The sequence below is a fragment of the Scardinius erythrophthalmus genome (genome assembly GCF_964197995.2).
Source record: "Scardinius erythrophthalmus genome assembly, chromosome: 9".
NCBI classification, from domain to species: domain Eukaryota; kingdom Metazoa; phylum Chordata; class Actinopteri; order Cypriniformes; family Leuciscidae; genus Scardinius; species Scardinius erythrophthalmus.
In genome coordinates, this window is record NC_138229.1 from 21,827,379 (window position 1) to 21,848,241 (window position 20,863).

Here is a 20,863-nt window from a genome sequence, read left to right on the forward strand (position 1 = left end):
AGAAAATGCATTTTGAAGTGTAATTTGGGAAAATACATCTAAAAACTGCAATGTTTTATGACTCCAGCGAAAGGATAAAAAACATATGAATTGTGTATTCATCCCCTCTTCATTGTGGGATAAGACCATTTTTGGTGTATAACAGGATTAGCACAATCTTTAGCCAGTAAAGTGCATATTATTGTTGCTGTGTGCTATATTTCACAGCACTGTCTGACTCCCAAATAGATTACGTTGCACAGTCTGTTCCTGAGGAAAGCCATTTCTAAATGCAATATACTGATTTTTATGTATATTTTCTTGGCTCTTTCTACATATAACTAGCAAACAAATTCCTAAAAGGTATTCTAACTTCTTGAACCCCAACCAAAAATACATTAGGTTTCCTGCTATATGTCAAACCACAGACACAATGTTTAGCCATTTAAGAACTGAGTCCAATGCACACTCCTAGATTTGATTGCTTACACTACTGTGCCAATATGTACAAGTCAACGTTTCATCAAGATTTGATATATTACATTATATATTCAGAAAATATTCGTCAAGACAGACTTTCAATAATAAAATAACATTCATACAAATCATACTTGGCGTTCCTCTGAAATAAATCAGATACATCTAGAATGTTTGTAAAATATATCAGACTAAAAAAACAAGTCATAGATTTCCCTTGAATCCATATGGCAAGCAAATGAAATAACAGAATGTTTAAAGAAAATCTGAGCTCATTGGAAAAGGTTTCTTCTCAGTATGAAAGCAGAAAGTCAAGCCACAAGGTCAGCCCCTCACCCAAAATCAACATTTGCAGCAGGAGACATGAGAACCCCATTCGAATGACACATATAAGACATTTTGCATTGCATGTGTTTGTTTAGCAGGTGCTTTTATCTAAATGAGAATAACACAAGCAATTTTTGTCCAGAAAAGCACTTTTTTTTTAGATTGCATTGAATTTCGTCAGGTGAAGTTAGGAGTTATTTGCGGCACTGATTTTAATTATGAAATAGCATGAATGGACGCTGTACGTGTAAGCAGGGACGAGACAGAGCGAGAATCCAAATGTGAGCACAAGTTTCTTTGAAAAAACACAAACACAGATAATCCATCCCAGTGACAAGAGTACAATCTACAAATTGAAACAACTTGGAACATGCATTCAGGAACAACAACCGACAAACAACAACTGAAGCACAGAGGTTAAAATAAACAGGTTAACAAGGGGCTGATGAGGGACAGGTGTTGGTGATTTGATGTCATGGGAACTAATGAGGGCAACTATGGCGACAAACAAGGTACAAGGTAAAACAAGAACCAAACGCAGGAAATGAACACAGAAACAATAGGAACTGAGAATACACTTCAACATAAAAGTCCTTACAAAACACAAGACACAGCATTTATGTGGTGTGGTACTCACACCGGCTGAAAAACTGCATGTATTTATTTGTCCTCTATACAAACGTATGCCCACTTTCCCATTGACTATATTTGTTTTCCTGGGTCTGTCCTTCTGTCCTAGATCTGCTCACTGAATTACTCTGGCCCCACAGCTGACTTTAGTCACAGCTGTCTGTGCTCTGCGTCTACAGTCAGCCTACAGCTGGAACGGAACATCAACAAAGGGAGGAGAATATATCAGAATTGGCCGGGCCACAGAGAGGAGCAAAACCACCATCAGGATTCAATTAAATCCCAGAGGGGCCGGTGGGAAAGAGAGTGGAGAAAGACAGAGGAGTCAGCTGCTGAGACGGAAAGGAAGTAAAGAGCTCTTTCACTCAGGAAGAGGACTAAATGTCAAGAATCTGGTGCGCTGCCCGTTCTTCATTGTTCACTATGGGAGATGGTCAAAGTCAGGCCACTGGGCTGCTGTTGCCTACTGGCAACCGAAACACAGTACTCATTGTGCTTCCATGTCAGGGGTCAGCACTGAGGCATGAAGGCCTCCACATCAGAGAGCTGGACCCCAGCCATGAAAGATGACCCCGCTGCTCTGCCTCAAAGCTATATGAGTAAAATGTGCTGCGATCCACACAGAAGGACTCTAATGAACATGAGCTTTCTTCTCATGGCCTGTTAATGAGCACAGATTTGTGGTTATACTCTTATACGCTCCTAGTCAATGGTGTAAAACAGAACTTCTCTGGTCACTAGAAGTCAAGTGAGGGAGGATTTTAGATTTTGTTGTTATGATTGTTCCAGTCTATCAAGTGTAAATAATGAATGAAAACAACCAAAGAAGATATTGGTGAGCTGGTGCAGTGGAATGGCAGGGCAGTGGGGTGCCAAGAGAAAATGCTGCTTGTTTAGACTAGGTTTATAGTTGTCAGAAAGCATGTTATAATTAGTGTTTACTGTAAGTGTTGCCAAACTCTCCAGAGCCTGAGCAAACTTCACACTCAGAATGACAGCTTTACATGTGGCATTCACCCCATGCTCACACAGCAGTGAACATTATAAATGCATGGATTTAGACCCAGTGAAAATCTTGTAGAGTCTCTGCTAGGTAATGCAGACACCTTATCTTAATGAAGGGACGTGATACAAGGTGGATGGATGGATGGATGTTGGTTTAAATTAAAGTATAAGTAGCCTACCTTGTTGCCTTAATTTTGAGTTCATTGAAATTAAAAAATATTATTTTGAATTTGTAAATACAGCACTGAGGCAATTCATAGAAGGTTTAGAGTACACCTCATTCTGTCTGAGCCAAGAATAACGGTGACTTAGGCCTGCTGGATACAGAATAAATTATTAAGTGTCTGCTTTAGTTGTCTGCAGGATGACAGCGGCCTGTATTTCCAGATGCTGAGTCCAGAAACTACAGTCCTAATCAAAGACTCTTGATCCAATGCCTTGGTGGCCCTGAAAGCCACAGCCACATTGAGCCCTGGTAGACAAACCAAAAACTAAGACGCACACAATTTTTTCCATATGAAAACTGCTGTTGAGTGAAGTACCAGTGTTTGAATTTCAGTAGCTCCCTCTTGCATTACCACAGTCTGGCTTTGAATATCATTAATAAAACGTTGACATTAATTCATACATTTTTCCCCAACCTCTGTCATGACAGTATCAGTGTTATTAAGTTCACTGGAAAGTCTGGGCTCATTGGAGGGTTGCAGTCATGAGGTGGACAGTAGCATATATTTGCACAACATGCTTCAGAACTGTCTGCAAATCCCAAGTATAAAAAGCTGATGATCCAAAGTGTTAACATGCAGCTGAAATAGAACACGCTACCGTCGAGACTAATGGCACCAATGCAATGCTGGATGCGAAATGGCACAGGGTGATGTGTTCGTTCTGTCATGCTGATGCAGATCCAGTTTTTGTGTGAAAGACTTAGCTTAGCTGAGCACAGACATTCTTTCTGTGGCTACAGTTTTCATTATTTGACCTTTTCAAAATGACATTTTTGTAATACGTAATTGCTCTGGCATTTTGAGAACTATATACAGAATCGTGAACTGAAAATAACAATCATATCTCAAAATATAAGGGTCCTATAATAATATGTTCAAAAATAGCATCAACAACTAAAGCACATATCAACACTAGATGTCTACACTGTCAGTTTCACACCTTTGCCTGGTTTGACTGATGGCTTTTCTGCGTAAGCTTATGAAGTATTTTCTCTTTTTACAAATGAACTGAAAAGGAGCCTTGTTTCAGGAAGTGGGTTATGTGACATCCCAGCATGACTCCTTTTGGTTTACCTAAACTGGCCTCAGGCTGCTATTCTGTTTAGAAACTAATGACCACAGACAGACATTCAAAACTCTTTAAAATACTTCTTTGAAATAAAGTGCACTGCGACCGAACTATAGACTAGAGTGCAAACTCATAAATCTCATGGTTTTGGGCTGCTGCTCTATAGAGCAGGGCTGGCAACTCAGACAATACTTCAGCCAACAAACCTCAAAGGGATCATTTACAACTGATGAATCACATCTCCCTGTATTTCTGTGAGCCATTAAATAAGCTGCAAACTAAATAAATCCCATGAGACAGTCAATAAAGCGTGGAAATAACAATACAAAGAAAGTTTTCTCAGAGTAAACAGTGACGGCAAGAATGTCAGAAAACATAGAAGACTTTAGCTTGCTATTGGTGTGGACACTATTGTTCTTGATGTGAATGGGCCTTTAAGTCCCCATGAAATTAAAATGTAAGTTTTTTGGCTTAAAGTATGTTAGCCTTAAGGTTGTCTATAAGGTAGTGTGCTCCAAAACAATGACAAAGTTCACATTTAGAAGATACAACATATATGTTCAAAGCTTACAGTCTCTCACTTCCGCCAATATGGATCAACGATTTTGATGACATCACTCTGCACTTTAGCTTCTCATCAGATTTTCTGACCAATCAAATGCTCTCTAGAATCTGAAGTGTCCCGCCCCCTACATTATAAATAGACGCTGAAGCTGCTGCTGAAATCGATCACTTGTTCACACAATTACTATTTTCTATATGGTGAATGGCACATACTGCACTATATGTCTGGCCGAGTGATATAAACAAAACGCTATTGGCTATTCAAAAAAAAAGGGGGGGGGGGGCTGCTTGTTTCAAGGTACTTCAGTAGGCCTTAGACTTTTGTAGCTACTAATACTAATAATAACGTATTACATATACTGTATGTAGGAAAAGATACGATTTTTTTTCTTAATTAAAATCTTAATCTTTTATCTAATCTTTTATTTTTTGCACATTTAGTTTTGTCAGCTTGTGTGCAATGACTGATAAACTTCCAGTGAAGCTATTTCATTTGAGGCACCTTTTGGACTGTGTATAAAGTCAATCAAGTCAAGTGACCTTTATTTATATATCGTTTTATACAAAACAGATTGTTGTAAACTTCAACATGTGCGACAAAATCAAATTCTGCCTAAAGCAGCAAAACACAAGACAATCGTGTTCAGTTCGTGTCAGTTCAGTGTTGATCGGATTCAGTTCAATGTGTTCATCAGTTATGAAATGAGTTCTATTCGGTTTTATTCGACAAAAGTGTCGTTATTCAGCAAATGTCAGTTCAGTGTTGATTCAATTGAATTTAATACCAGTGTCAATGTTGCAAACTTACGAAACAAAGTTAAATCAGCTATAAAGCAGCTATGTGGAAGACAGTGGTGTCCTCATCTAGCTCAATCAGTTCAAGTTTTGTTCTCATCCAGTACTGTCAGTGCAGTCAAATCGATAGTATTAAGTGTCTTTTTTCATTCCATTAAAAACATGCAGGAAACCCTAAAGAAAGTGAGATTTAAAGCAAACAAGAGAGAATGACCATGGGCTAAGAAAAAAGCAGAAGCAATAAAAGGGAAAGCGAGATGGTGAAATCTAGCAGTGCTAACGGTTGTCAGCTGAAGGAAGGGTGCGACGTTCTCTCGGCTGTTGATGAATGTCTGCAGTGATGTGTGTGAGGCTCTGAGCCAGGCTGCTTCTTGCTCCAGCACCCATAAATACTGTGCAGGCTGCCTGTTCTGTCCTCAGCCACCACCAGCGTCACCATTCTGCCTAGAAAACACAGCATATAACTACAATCTTCCCTCTCCTTGCATCACTCCTCTCCCCTCCAGAAGAGTGAGGCTCTGGTACAATGGAATTATTGTCATGTATGTCTCACAGGAGGTTCAAAGTGAGGGCTAGTGCTGCTATTATGATCCTAGGGGCAAACTGGAAATGAGGTGTCTTAAGGGATCACAGTACCTGACTTTTGAAGCATCAACAGTGGGGAACAAGCCATAACCGCTCCCGGCTGGTGGTCCATTTCTCTAACAATCTCCGTCTGATTTTTATCAGCCCACACTATCATAACCATCAGCTTTCACTATCACTGTCCTCTCCCTCTAATATCACTCTTGTCTCTCGACTCTATCGCTCTGATCCTGCATTGGAGATAACAACAATAGCAGAGAAAGAACTGCTCCAATCCTGTCAGAACCTGCGACAGCCGTTCATTTATACACAACACGACTGTCAACATGTTTCTAATAGCGATAACAGGCACATCATTCTAATGCAAATCAGTTACTATGTGCCGTTCGTGAAATGTCTAACCCCATATAGTTCATTTTTGAATGGAGCGTTTCATCAATATGTCATGTTCAACAAGAAGACATCAAAAACAGCTTTGAAGTAAAAGATCTTCTCTGTAGTACACTGTATCTTCTTCCATCAGGCCTTTGATTACATGTAGATCTGGAGCGGAATAAGGGCAGCTTGCCGAGGGGAGAGTCAGTGTGGAATTTGCAGGAATCTGATCTGGATGACTATATAAGCGTACCTTCACTTCCATGAAACAATCCTTTGTGCGCAACTCTTCCAACTGTGGCACCGCCTGGCACAGGCCCAAGTGCAAGGGAGGGCATTGTGTACCCTCCTTATGTCCTGTCACTCAACCCTCCCTGACTTTGACAAACCAGACTTTTATGTCAGAAATGAGATGTTTTAACAACCTAGCTTACTAACTTACATAAAAAGTCTAATACAAGTCCCATTAACTTCAAAGAAATAAAAATGGACACTGTAATTAATGTAAACATTCAACTAGTATATGCGTGTGCGTATGTAAGACATTTTGACGACAGCTGCAAGTTGTAACTCTTGTCGTGTTGATTTCGGAGACAGGAATGTCAGCTGCACACCTCTTTATTTGCCGGAGACGAAAAACAAAAGCAATTTGTGTGTGTGTGTGTGTGTGTGTGTGTGTGTGTGTGTGTGTGTGTGTGTGTGTGTGTGTGTGTGTGTGTGTGTTCTCAGCCTACTGCGGATGTAGGGATGGTGGAACACCCTCTCTGGTAAAATGAAAGCAGATGTGCACAGGAGAGCTTCTGTAATGTGTACAATGCGATGTTTCCTTGGCATTACATAACAAGAAAGAAGAAAAAGTTGCAGAACTTTCAGATGGAATTGTGAAACTTATGGTAGAAAACAAAAACAAAGCCCTAAATCAAACTCTTCTTTCATCCCAAACCATTATGACTTTTGTGAAAAACAACATTTTTTTAAATGTCTGTTTTTGTGTCCATAAAGTGAAAGTCAGCGGTGTGTAATGTTGTTTTGGACCCCATTGACACTCATTATAATAGACAAAAACAGTTCTTCTAACAAAACATTCTTTAAAATAAAGTCGAATTAGTCGAAAGATACTAAATCATAATTATGAGAAATATCAAAATATTGACATACTGAGTCAAAAAATAGTATGCCATAAAAAATAATGACAAAAAGTAGAAATTGATATAGTAAGTCATTTTAAGTTAAAAACTCAAAATTATGACATAAAAAGGTGAAATTATAAAATAAAATATACATTTTGACAAATGTCATAATCATGACTTTTTATCTCATAATTGTCATAATTATTATTTACTTGGACTTTTTTCTCTTAGCATGAACTGTCCTTTTATTTCAACATTACAGACGTGTGTAGGTGTGTACATAACATAATATCTGTAAAACATATTTAAGAAAAATGTGAACACTTTGCAATATTTTTATCCATATTTAAGGCTTTTTGTTAAGAGTTGGGAATGGGATACATCAAGTCTACATCTGGATTCAAATATGAAGTGCCTGTTTGTACAAGTTCGTCATGACTTGAATCAGAAGACAGGTGCAGGTTAGCGTGGCTTGGTTGTGACGCCTGAGGGTTATTTCTACATGTTTTCTACATTTCAAGACAGTGTTATGTTCGGATTTCTCTGAGATGATCCTCTGAGCTCTGTTCCTTCCTTTATATGTTTACATTTTTAGAACTTTAATTAAAGCTGCTACATGAAGGTTCCAGGTACATTTTGTACATTCTTAATGAGCTAAATATCCATAACCATGACATAATGTGGTATTTTAAGATTTGCTATTCATTTTCAGAATTAATTTACAGCTCTAATCCATTTCCAGTCAAATAGTCCATGATCCCTTCATTTCCGCAGGCAATTACTAGAATCCTGGTGCTATGGAAACTAGCTGTCTGCATGTGTGACAAAACAACTGCCTGTATGGATATCAACATAGTGCTGCTGTTAAATGCTTTCATGCTCCTAAAATAAATTACACAATGAAGTTTTAACCAAATAAAAAGAAAGAAAACTTTCATCATTGTCATGTTTGGTAAGACTTTATTTCTTATGTGGAACACAAAAGAAGATAATTATAGCCGAATGTCCAAGCTGCTTGTTTTCATTCAATGACAGTGAATGGTGAACAATTGAACCCTGTAAACAAGATTTTCTGTTAATAAAGACTCAAATTTCAGTTATTATATGACTTGGAAAATGTATGGACAACATTTTATGACACTTTTATAGTGACCTTTTTGGAGTTAGAAAAGCAGCTCAACATCTCCTTTGGGAATTTCCCAGAGGAAAGAAAGTCATGTATGCAAAGTAAATGATGACAGAATTTCAGTTTTGGGGGTCAACTATTCCTTTAAACAGTGGTAGGGCCTTAAGAAATAGTCCTCTGTGTGGAGCTCAGATCGCATATTTCATTCCTCTTGGGACTCGAGAGCTTGGTGACTCTGTCAAAGCAGCTGATAGGGGTATCAAAGAACTTCAATCTCAAAAACTAATTAAAGTCGCTCTGCTTTGGATTAGCACAGTAAGGGCCTGGACAAAGGAGTCTTTTGACTTTTAAGGACTTTCTCTGACTTCATCTGTCCTCTCTCTTCTCTCAGATGGAGCAGCAGTAAATGAAGGTTGGCTGATGTTTCTGTGCTGATTGGGGCCAGCAGTGCAACTCCAGCCCAGAGGAACATGCTGAGAGATGATGTCATTGTGAGTAAAACGAGTCTCTCGTTTAGGGTGTATAAAAGATGCCCCATATGGAGAAATAAGCCTCCTGTTTTTTTTTTTTTTTCAACAAGCTGTTCAGAGGGCCGAGTGTTACTGATCCAAGTAACACCATGTGAAGGGAATTATTCAGAGCTTTTTTTTCTCTCTCTCTAGCTGTCTCACATCTCTTCTCATGGGTGTTTCCCTGGATTTGTCTCCCATGGATTTGCCAGTATCCATTATCAAAGCTTATAAAGCAAGTGTGAGTCTTTATACAGTTGTTTCTTCTATTGATGTTATACAGGGTGTAGGTGTTGCTCCCTGAAAGGGTGTAACAACCCTTTTCATTTTATTGTGATGCAATTATGTGATTATTTTTTGTTAAAAAAATATGTATGCATTTTCATAATTTAATTACATATTTCAAGTATAAAAAAATTTAAAACATATATTCATGAAAATCATGTTGCCATGATTTTAAGATATTAGAGAGGATTTTCAAACCTTTAGATGTGATTTAATTTGTGGGAAATTATTCATTAATTCTACTCTTATATCAGTCATTTAAAAACAAGTTTCATTGTAATATGTCTGTGTATCAAGATGCCATGTCTCATTTCAGTCTATGCGATCTTGACACTAACCTCACAAAATCTGATTTAGCTCAGTCAGCCTGTGAACACTGAGCAAATTTTGGAGCCAAAGAACAGCCTGAAAAGGTCCCTGTCCCCTTGCTGTATACCTTTCACCAGCAAGAACCCTGCAACCCTGTCCGAGGACAGGACAGGACAGGACAGGAATGGTATGAACTGGAGATATGAAGCCTCCAGACATCCAGCATTTACCTCTGGTAAGAGGAGTCTCGGGTCCATCCAATAGCTCTATAATACTGCAAACCTGTGGAGATTTGGTATATGGAATATGGGGTAACCATATTCTTCAAAATATCTTCTTTTGTGTTCAGCAGAAGAAAGAAATTCATACAGGTTTGGAACAACATGAGGGTGAGAAAATGATGACAGAATTTCTCTTTTTGGGTGAACTATCCCTTTAACAATGGCATTATAAATCTGAAATATTTCTTACTCATTTTACTCTTTTTCTGTTTTAAACAAAACTCTACACTTTTCTCTTTTTTTCCCAGGTTTAAAATAGATTTGAACATGACTGAATAATTATGGTTACACCAAAACAAGTTTTTTAGGGTTGGGTCAGGTATAGTTCTTAAGATAACAACTGCACAGTGTGGTTTCTAGCTTGTTATTTATGATCATTAGCTGGTATAATGAATGTCTAAACAAGCTCAACCTGGTTAAAGGTGGTAGACCCCTAAACTGGCTGGAACCCATAACCAGTTTCCATGTTCAAAAAACCAGCATGACCACATTAAGCTGTATAACCCAGTTTTTCTTGCAAGGTAAACATCATGTTAGTCATAGCTATGTATCCACACCTTCAGAGAAGTCACTCCCATGATCATTTGTGGGGCAAATAACTTAAATGTCATCTCAAAAGCGAAGAAGAGCAGTGAAACGACCTCAAACAACAAGAAATAAGCCCAGCTGTAACCGCTGAATTTTCACATGACATTTTGTGTTTGAGAGGTTAGAGGTAAGAACAGTCTTCTTTTGTCAGAGTTGACGATTGAAAATTCCCATTTTCATGCGTAAATGGCAACATAAGTGCAGCCAGCTGATCTTTTGAGTGTTAAACCAAACTAATTTTCTTTTATCATTTTGTTAATGATCACTCTGAAATGAAATGTCTCTGAAAAAGAAAGATAGCATGTTTGTTTTGATAGCATGGTGTGAAGACCACTGAAACCCAGTGAGAACATGTTTAGCATCATTCCGCTTTTTAGTGCTTTAAAAACCTTTCTGTAGTCATAAAACTTTTGGTCTCTTATAATTATTTTCACACAACAGATGGTTTCATTTAGCAATGTTTCATTTCTCTGTGATTTACTACAGATACTGCCACAGGCTAACAGTACTCTCAGTGCTAGCCATATGCTAGCTATCCCAAAGAAAACTGGTTTCATAAATGAGCATTAGCAGTGCTGTTTGTCTGTAAATTAATAAGAACTTCTTCTGGTTTAGTTTTACCGAATTTGGCAACTAATGGCTTCTTCGGTTCAAAGTCACTCCATCCTTGACATCTCTTCAGAATCAGTAGAAGTTCCAAAGTCATTCAGCAAAAACAAACAGTTGCTAGCCTCAATTGTCTTATAATAAGAGTGGAGGGATGATAGATAATGCAGAAACAACAGTTATGAAGCCCACAAAGCCAAATGTATGACAGAAACCCTCGCTGCTTTTCCCCCCTGAATTGGCAGTCCTCGCTGAGCTAGCCGCAGTCTTTTTCCAATTACAGTAATCACTGCACAGAAGTAACAAAAATCCTGAATGGCTAGGGATGGTTTCGACAGAAGAGCTCAGCGCACATGCACTGCATGCATGGACTGTGGTGAGGAGAGATTATGGTAAACGTCAAACCTACCATTAGAACCTGTCTGGTTTTCTACTCAACACAGACCTTACTCACTTGGTATATGCTAAATATGTAATTTTTGTGACATAATCCATTTCGTCAGCTGTAATGAAATGCAACATAAGATACATTTGTGAGAGCACTTTTCCAGGACACTACTACTTTACTATTAACTAAGCATCGACGTTGTGCTGTCAATAGATATTTATTTACCATGGTAAAACGTGGTAAATAATAAACAATGATGCTTTCACGTTGGTTAATGCTTTGTAAAATATTCTCACAATTATGTAAAACAATCCAAATGAATTGGCTTGATTATAGATTAAAGTGCTATATTTATATATACACTCACACCAATTAATATTTTATTTTTTATTAAAATATATAAATATGTCTAACCAAACTAATTATCTTTATCATCATCACATCACATGTAAGTGGTCATACAGTATGAATATTTTTCTCATAACAATAATGTCCCCTAGTGGTGGGCATTTGACATGACTGCTAAAGTCAAAGAGTAAAACTTACCTAATGCCACTGAACATTATCAGCTTAAACATTTATAAAATATATATATATAATCTTAACCGGACTGCTGATCTCAAAAACAAAGCTTGTATTAAAAGCATGAAAAGAAAATGCTGTAGATTTTTGCCTAAATTCTTTCCCCTAAGACTTCATCAAAAAATTATTTAAATAACCTCCTTAGTGAAAATGAATATGCATTAAACAAGGTATTACATACACATACCCCCTGGTTTCACAGACAAGGCTTAATATAGTCCCAGACTAATATGCATTAGATGATGTTGAGCTGTTTTAACTGAAAGCAATTTGCCCTGACATATCTTAAAATATTTCACTGCTATTGTTTTCTCTCAAGATACACACCTTTTTTTTTTTTTTTTTTTTTTTTTCTAAGGCACATTTATAAAAGCCAGTTAAATGCCCTAATTGAACTAAAGCCTAATCCTGGCTTAATCTAAACCCCATCTGTGAAACGGGAACTTTGTCACTACCCACCACTAAGTAGTCGTCTATTTCGCCTTTTTTCACCTTTGTTGCCATTGGCTTTTGGCTTGCTTAGTTGGGGACATTAAATTTTAATTATAATTTAATATTCAACAATAATATTGATCTGCCTCCATTGACACCATTATATGAGAACTGAACTGAGCTGGATGATGACTAATCACGGTAGAACGGCTATATAAATGATAACATAACTTTTTTACAACAAAAATGAAACATCACTGAACTTACTTAAGCTGGACTGTGACGCTATTTTCTACTGGAAACAAACTTTTTAGCATTATTTTCCTGTTATCTCTGTAAAGCTGCTTTGAAACAATCTGTATTGTAAAAAGCGCTTTATAAACAAATGTGACTTGACTTGACTTTGTAAGCACAGAAGGCAAAACTACATTTCCCAGAATGCTGTAGGATAATCCACAGGAAGTAACAGTAACATCAAAAAAAATATTTGTAGAATTGCACAATGTTATATTGTCTAACCCCCTGATAGCTCCAGAGAGAAGGGCAGAGAGACATCACTTCATGATGAAGTTGCTTTGCGGTTTTACCTTGTTATTAACCGTTGCTGTTGCCTATTACATCTACATCCCATTGCCTAGGGAAATCCCAGAACAATGGAAACTGATGGTGCTGGATGCCACATTTCGAGGAGTTGTGAGTATGGTGAGTAGTATCACACTTTAAACAGTCCACCAGGTGAATTAAAGAAAGGAACATTCTGATTGGCTGGAAAGATGTCTATATTCCATTCTCAACTAAAATAAGACTTTTTAACAGAATCAAAATAACAATAATAAAAATGTATACCTGCTTTGCTATTACATTTAAGCAGAATATATTCCTCATTTAATGATTTTTGCTTTTAGTATATAACATCTCAGTGTTATCGATATATACTGCATGATATAAAATAATTAGCACAAAACTTAGACAACGTCCAGTATTTGTTATTAATAGAGGAGCATTGTTTTTGAGAGACATGACCTTGATTTGCCTGTTTGATGACCTTTAACCAACTTGGCACAACTGTAGATAATACCCAAGGGCAGAATGAAATGTTCTCTATTCTCTGTTTTCATGAACCTTTCTCTCCTTTTCAATGCACCAAAAATATCATGCGAATCGCATTTCAAAACCATAATGAGGGGAACGGTTAGTTCAGTTTACTGTTTTCTGACCTTGTTGTTTTTGTAGGGAGATGTTGCTCACTCACTGGGTTTGAGCCATAGTGTCCACGTTATGAACTCCGCCATAGTCAGTTTTGAGAGTTTGGTGCCGATCACACACCAGGAGATCCAGGCTGAAGATATCCTGTTTGATGGGGTACATGTGCGTGTATACCACCCTCCTGGACTGGAAGAAAAGCTGAGGAGAGCAGTTATGTTCATCCACGGAGGTGGATGGGCCTTGGGTGCTCCAAGTATGTCTGAATGTTACCTTATTGATGTTTCATGATAAATCAGGTAGCAGGAATCCATCTGTCCTATTTTGACATTCAAGGGATTATGTGTGAGTTGTGTTTCATGTGACTGCTTATCTGCCATCAGAGTTGGGGTCATATGACAGTCTCTGCAGACAGATGGCAGCTGATCTGGACGCAGTGGTTGTGACGGTGGAGTGAGTATATACTCGCATTCATAGGAAGAGATAAATCATCTACGGTTTTGATCAGCCACACTGAGTGTTCATTTTGTGCAGTTATCGCATGGCTCCTGACGTGCACTTCCCAGTGCAGTATGAGGAGTGTGTGCAGGCCGCTAAGCACTTCCTGAAGCCTGAAGTGCTGGTGAAGTACTCGGTCGATCCAGAGCGAGTGGCAGTGTGTGGAGACAGTGCTGGAGGGAACCTGGCCGCTGCAGTGGCTCAGCGGGTACACTTCCACTTTTATTCCCTTCCCTCATTTCAGGTCATATTGTCTGTTAAAGGGATAGTTTATACAGACATGAACATTCTGTCATTGTTTGCTCACCCTCATGTTGTTCCAAACCTGTATGACTTTCTTTTGTAAGGAAAAACAGAGGAAATGTAAATAATTGTTCTGATCGAATGAACGGGGACTGGAGCTTTAAGCTTCGGAAATTGACAAAAACACCACAAGTATCATAACTGTTGTCCATAATGCTTGTAAGCTTTATTTCATGATGTTTTTTTTTTTTTTTTTTTATAAAATTCATTAAAAATAATAATAATAATGTTTTAACTACTGTTACCGGATCATTGAGAATCGGATTAGTGAAATAAATCTCTTGACTGAGTAAGTCAAGAGATTTATTGAAAAGATCCGACTCAAAAGAACGGATTCATGAAGATCGTGAACATACAGAGATATGTTGTCATAAGCATGACATAAAAACTCAAAATTATGGCAAGAAATTCCAATTTGTCATAATTATAACTTTTTAATGTCATAATTATGACATTATCTCATAATTTCTACTATATCATAATCGACGCTGTATCATCATTTTAACGCGATGATGACAATGACCGTTTCTAATAATTGACGCTGTATCATCATTTCGACTTGATTATGACTTTGTATCTCATAATTTCGACTTTGTTCTTAGGCTATGTGGTGGAAATGGGCTAATATGGGTGACTTCAGAAGAAATATTTTAGATAATATTATTTTTAGGTGAACTATTGGTGCGTTGTCAGAAGATTCGGACTTGTAAAAAACGTTCACGTCCGCGTAGAACTCTTAATTGCAACTTGTAAACTCGGAATTTTCAGAGAGGTCTGATTTGTTCCACGTGACCGCTGCAGATTGATTTTGGTGTTGATAGAAAAGCATAATTCCGAGTTCGTAAACAGCTCCGAGTAGAACGTCATGTTGTGTCATCTCGCAATTACGATACGGCGTGAATGCAGCAGCTTCCTTTAAATTTAAAGTGTAAGTTGCAGGTTAAATTTTTCACGAAGATAATGCAATGTGTTTATTAAACATAAAGATAAGAACTGCCCACCATTGTTTTTTATACCAAAATGCTGATATAATATGAAAAGTTGGCACTTTTAACAGTGGTTTTAACCGCTCCCGCTCCCTTCCACTAGATGGAGCGTGACGTCACAAGAGGAACTCACTAGTAGAGTTACCGGCATAGTCATAGCTATAGATGCCTTACATAACTACAGACAAGTTGGTTGTATGTTTTATTTGATAAAAAAATTATGGATAAAATAACTCAACTGTTAACATACTCGTGTGTGCTGACTTCAAGGGGCCCGTGATCCTGCCTGAAATGAGAATAAGCTATTCGCAAAACAAACGGGTTCAGGCACGTCAGATCAGCCGGTCGCGGGTCGAGCTGCTCCACTAAACTAAACGCGTTCACCTCACGGCAGCACACACTCTCCACTGCTGATAGCCCACACACACACAGTGATGGGGACATCGATCTCTCTTTTTCTTTTCTGACAATAAACATCGCTAATTAAATCGTGAGAAATTGATAACGCGTGGACTGAGGAAGGGTATTACATATGGAAGGCCAAAAGGGCCAAAACGTGTGAAACTGTCGTGTAAACACGTAATTACGTGTTAACACGCAAATTACGCGTAAACACGCAATTTACGTGTTAACACGTTATTACGTGTTAACACGTAAATGACGTGTTAACACGTAAATTGCGTGTTTACGCGTAAATTATTAGACATTAGCACCACCTACTGGTTTGGTGCTCTTGCTCAAACACACGTACAGAACCTAATTAGATTAAGGTTGTAAAAAGACGTTTTTAATGTGAACATACATGTTGAACAATGTCTTTTCAGAATATAGGATACAACTACATATAATAATTATTTTAAATGGGCCTATTTAGACAGTTAAGTTAACTATAACTAATCAAGCCCTGAAAGGCATGACCATTTTCACAATCACAATAGAAATTGTGTAAGGATAATTACACATTTCTCCAAACAGTATTTTCATGTACACTTATACCATATTTCTAAAGCATCTTTTTGAAACCTCTATGCATTTGTTAGAGAGCCCCTTCTGATAACACCATTAAGCCTTATGAATCTGAGATAGTGCATTGTTTTGCTGTGTTTTTCGAAGTTAATATATATATATATATATATATATATATATATATATATATATATATATATATATATATATAACAAAGTTATTTATATTACAACACACACACTACACTTTACGCATTGTATTACATTACACACACAAACACATATATATTACAAAGTTATTTATATTACAACACGCACACTACACTTTACAAATTATACTACATTACACACACCACACACGTGATTTGCGTGCTGGCACATTGGAAACCATGGAACTTTACTGGCTGGTATGGCTATCTTGCACAAGCACAAATAACAAACAAATCCTGTAAATTTGCGCAACTGCATAATCAAGGTCAGTGAGAGAGATTGTTTCTGCTTCTGTATCAAGTCTTCATGTCAGGTCCAGCCGGAGGACTTTGTCCACATCACAGACAATAGGCCTAATCTCTGCAGGCAAAGGGAAAATCCAGATCCAGCCTTGACAACATTCTCCACACGAGAGAGAGAGAGAGAGAGAGAGAGAGAGAGAGAGAGAGAGAGAGAGAGAGAGAGAGAGAGAGCCCGCCCGGCGCGCGCACTCTCACCCTCACCGCACTGTCGACAGAAGACCAATTTATTATTATTTTTCTATAGTAAAACTGTTAGCCTATATTCGTAAGGGTCTGTCTGTCATCTATCTATCTTTACTTATTTATTGTGTTATTCAGTTTATAATGACGTTTATAATAACTGCATCCCATTTCTAATTTTTGTCATTTTGTCATTTGATTAGTTGTGCCAGTTGTGCTCATATTTTTATTTTAAGGACTTAAATTATTTTTTTACATAATTGATATCGATTATTTAATTATATGCTACCAAATGTCATCTCTGGGGAAAAAAAAAGAGAGAAATGGGTTAGGCTACGGACATTCACTTAGCCAACTCTCTGTTAATAGACATGGGGGGATAATTCGAAGTCGAAGATAAATAATTCATAACTCTGAAACAACATCAAATCGTATTGATTCCAAATGCAACGGTATTTTGATTGCATATAATGGCAGACTGTCGCGCTAATCGCGAAGCAACTCATGACAAACTTAAATAAAGTAAAAAAATAACTATTTTCAACGTATACAACCCACCGTAATATGTTTAACAGTGTTTATTAAAACCGAAAGTAGCTATGTTTTGTGCTGTTTGTTTTCACGTCTCTGTATTTACTATACGATGCGCATCACGGGCGTGCACCAAACTGAAGATGCCAGGTGACGTAGGCTCAACGTATCCATTAGGTAAGAGCTCGTTCACAATCTCATGAATAAATACAATACAACGAAGGTGTGCATCATCACATTAATAGTCATGAGAATGATTACAAACAGTTACGACAGGCAGTGTCAACGTGACACAACACCTTTATTTCATTTGAATTATTCATGATAGAGTGACGCAAGCACAACGCTGAGCATACCTCATCAGCCATCATAAGCCAACGACACTGACGGAAGGGTATAACTTACAGGAAACTGAATAGATAGATCACGAGTGTAATCTCCAAATCTATCCAAACATTGGCGAGAATATAGCATAATCTCTTGTTCTGTGTAGTAATATTAGGCTACAATTTATTTTAATAATTGTTGGTCTTATATTCACAGATTTCACATTTGAATATCCATTGTAAAATGTCATTTTATGGCAGGAATTCTGTCTCATTTCAATTATTAATAATTCAAGCCACTCTTGTCTTAGATTATTATTATTATGACATACGCATGTGTGTATAATATAAATAATATAAATAAGGGGGGGGGGGGTGTAATGTAGTATAATTTGTAAAGTGTAGTGTGCGTGTTGTAATATAAATAACTTTGTAAAATATATGTGTTTGTGTGTGTAATGTAATATAATGTGCAAAGTGTAGTGTGTGTGTTGTAATATAAATAACTTTGTTATATATATATATATATATATATATATATATATATATATATATATATTAACTTCGAAAAACACAGCAAAACAATGCACTATCTCAGATTCATAAGGCTTAATGGTGTTATCAGAAGGGGCTCTCTAACAAATGCATAGAGGTTTCAAAAAGATGCTTTAGAAATATGGTATAAGTGTACATGAAAATACTGTTTGGAGAAATGTGTAATTATCCTTACACAATTTCTATTGTGATTGTGAAAATGGTCATGCCTTTCAGGGCTTGATTAGTTATAGTTAACTTAACTGTCTAAATAGGCCCATTTAAAATAATTATTATATGTAGTTGTATCCTATATTCTGAAAAGACATTGTTCAACATGTATTTTCACATTAAAAACGTCTTTTTACAACCTTAATCTAATTAGGTTCTGTGTGTTTGAGCAAGAGCACCAAACCAATAGGTGGTGCTAATGTCTAATAATTTACGTGTTAACACGCAATTTACGTGTTAACACGTAATTACGTGTTTACACGACAGTTTCACACGTTTTGGCCCTTTTGGCCTTCCATACATCTCTAACGTGCAGCTCTGATTTGGACTGACTTAACGTTACTGTAAGTAAATAATGTCTTCAGTCGTTGTCCCTCCTTGCTATTCTACATGACGGCAATATTTTGAAAAGACTTGCTTGTTCTGTTATATTATCCGGGTTAAGTTTGCACCAGGCTAGACTTTTTCTAACGTAGCTAACGTTACTCACCGGGACACCTGGCTAACCCTCCACTCATTCTCCTCACACCAAGCATTAATAACTCTTTGAGTGCCATGGCTCCCCTCTCTCACGCCTGACCAGTTAAAAATTGTAGGGCTGTGGTCCATAAAGAATTTGATGGTTTCCCACATCCTCAGTCGTTCTCCAAATAGCCATAATACAGTAGGAATCTAGCAGAGTATGGGTTGCGAGTTCCTCTTGTGACGTCATCACCCAGTAACTGAAAAACACGCTACGTTTGAAGAAACCCTAATAAATGTTATTTTAACGCATTTTAAGACAGAAATAATTAAATATATACATATAGAGCACTTTAATTTACACATTAATTGGCTGTGGTGGTTAACCTGCAACTTACACTTTAACAAACTGTTGGTTCAATTAATCTTTAGTTAGAGTGTGATGTGGTTGCGGTAATCAACCTGCATTTTTGTTTTCTCTCACTAGATTGGAATAGACAACAGTACTTCTGTGAAATTCAAACTGCAGGCCTTGATTTACCCAGTGCTCCAGGCGCTAGACTTCAACACAGCTTCCTATCAACAAAACCACAATGTTCCCATCCTGTATCGCAGGCTAATGGCTCGTTTCTGGCTGGAGTACTTAGACGCCGACCCTGACCTCATGCACTCCATTATGATGAACAAACACACAGCCCAAGACCAAAGCCTGCTGTCCTTGAATCGTTCAAAGCTGAACTGGACCAATCTCCTCCCCAAACGAGTGATAAAAGATTATAAGCCTGTTTTCCCGCTGACTGGCTCTCCTAGAATCTTAAAGGATGTACCGGCATTATTGGATTCCAGAGCTGCTCCGTTACTGGCGAGCGACGAGGTTTTGCGTATGGCGCCACGTGCTTACATTCTGACCGGCGAGCACGATGTTTTGAGGGATGATGGGATGATGTATGCCCGCAGGCTGGAGCTGGCAGGGGTCTCTGTCACTAATGACCATTACGAAGATGGTTTCCATGGCTGTGTGAGCTTTGCTTACTGGCCCTTACACTTCTCCGTGGGAATAAGGGCAGTGCGCAATTATATTGCTTGGCTTGACGAACATTTGTAGGTATTCGACTTAAATGTAAGAATACGTCTAAAATGCGTATACTATTAGGGATTTCAACATTTCACATTGTGATGCATTCTTTTGCAGCATGACATGGTTTATATTGTAAATCAAGAAACTGAAACTGTATAATGTCTTTCAAGTAATGACTAACACATTTAAGCATTTTTCTAAACTAATGTACTAAGAACCAAATGACAATGGAATTTCTCTTGAAAATATATATACTAACATCATTAATATAGGGCCTACAAGTAGGTGTACAGAACGTTAAAATATTCAAATTATACTTACATTTCGTCTTTACTACTGCATTCACCAAACAGAAGTCATATATCACCATACATTTCTTTACATTTGTGCTAGACTTTCACTCCAAAGACCTGCAATTAACTGAGTCATATGTCTACTGTGAAACACTGAGTGAATAAATTAGGAACATGTATTGAAGCTGCAATAAAATGTAAAAATATTCTGCCTAGTTACATTAGTAATTCAAGAAAGCACAACATTGTGGCGTTTCAAACATTCTCACATTATTGAATAACGATGAGAAAAACTGCATTTATGTTTGCTGTTTTATGTTCCTTTTATAAGCAGTTTGTTGGAAATAAATATATGTCGTAGTTCTATGCCTTTTGGATAATTGTGCTAATCAAGGTCCTTCTAACTTCTACATTTATAAGGAAAAACATAAAAATGTCGGGTATAAGGATAATTTCATGATTTAAATATTAAACTGGAAAGCTATTAATATA

The 20,863-nt window shown here is 37.4% G+C and overlaps 1 protein-coding gene across 1 annotated transcript; it reads left to right on the plus strand.

Annotated features, from left to right (window-relative positions):
* Positions 1–12,718: 12,718 nt before the first annotated feature.
* nceh1a (neutral cholesterol ester hydrolase 1a) lies at positions 12,719–20,736 on the plus strand. Its single transcript, XM_081373644.1, has 5 exons — positions 12,719–12,971; positions 13,503–13,728; positions 13,856–13,925; positions 14,007–14,178; positions 19,488–20,736. The coding sequence occupies exons 1-5, from the start codon at positions 12,831–12,833 to the stop codon at positions 20,103–20,105; spliced, it is 1,227 nt and encodes a 408-aa protein (XP_081229770.1). The 5' UTR covers positions 12,719–12,830; the 3' UTR covers positions 20,106–20,736.
* Positions 20,737–20,863: the final 127 nt, after the last annotated feature.

What these genes read in the sequence shown, in the direction of transcription:
- nceh1a (XM_081373644.1), top strand. Translation starts at nt 12,831, where the DNA reads ATGATGAAGTTGCTTTGCGGTTTTACCTTGTTATTAACCGTTGCTGTT. An exon ending in TTCGAGGAGTTGTGAGTATG is followed by an intron (nt 12,972 to 13,502) that starts GTGAGTAGTATC and finishes TTGTTTTTGTAG; the next exon opens with GGAGATGTTGCTCACTCACT. An exon ending in CCGCTGCAGTGGCTCAGCGG is followed by an intron (nt 14,179 to 19,487) that starts GTACACTTCCAC and finishes TTCTCTCACTAG; the next exon opens with ATTGGAATAGACAACAGTAC.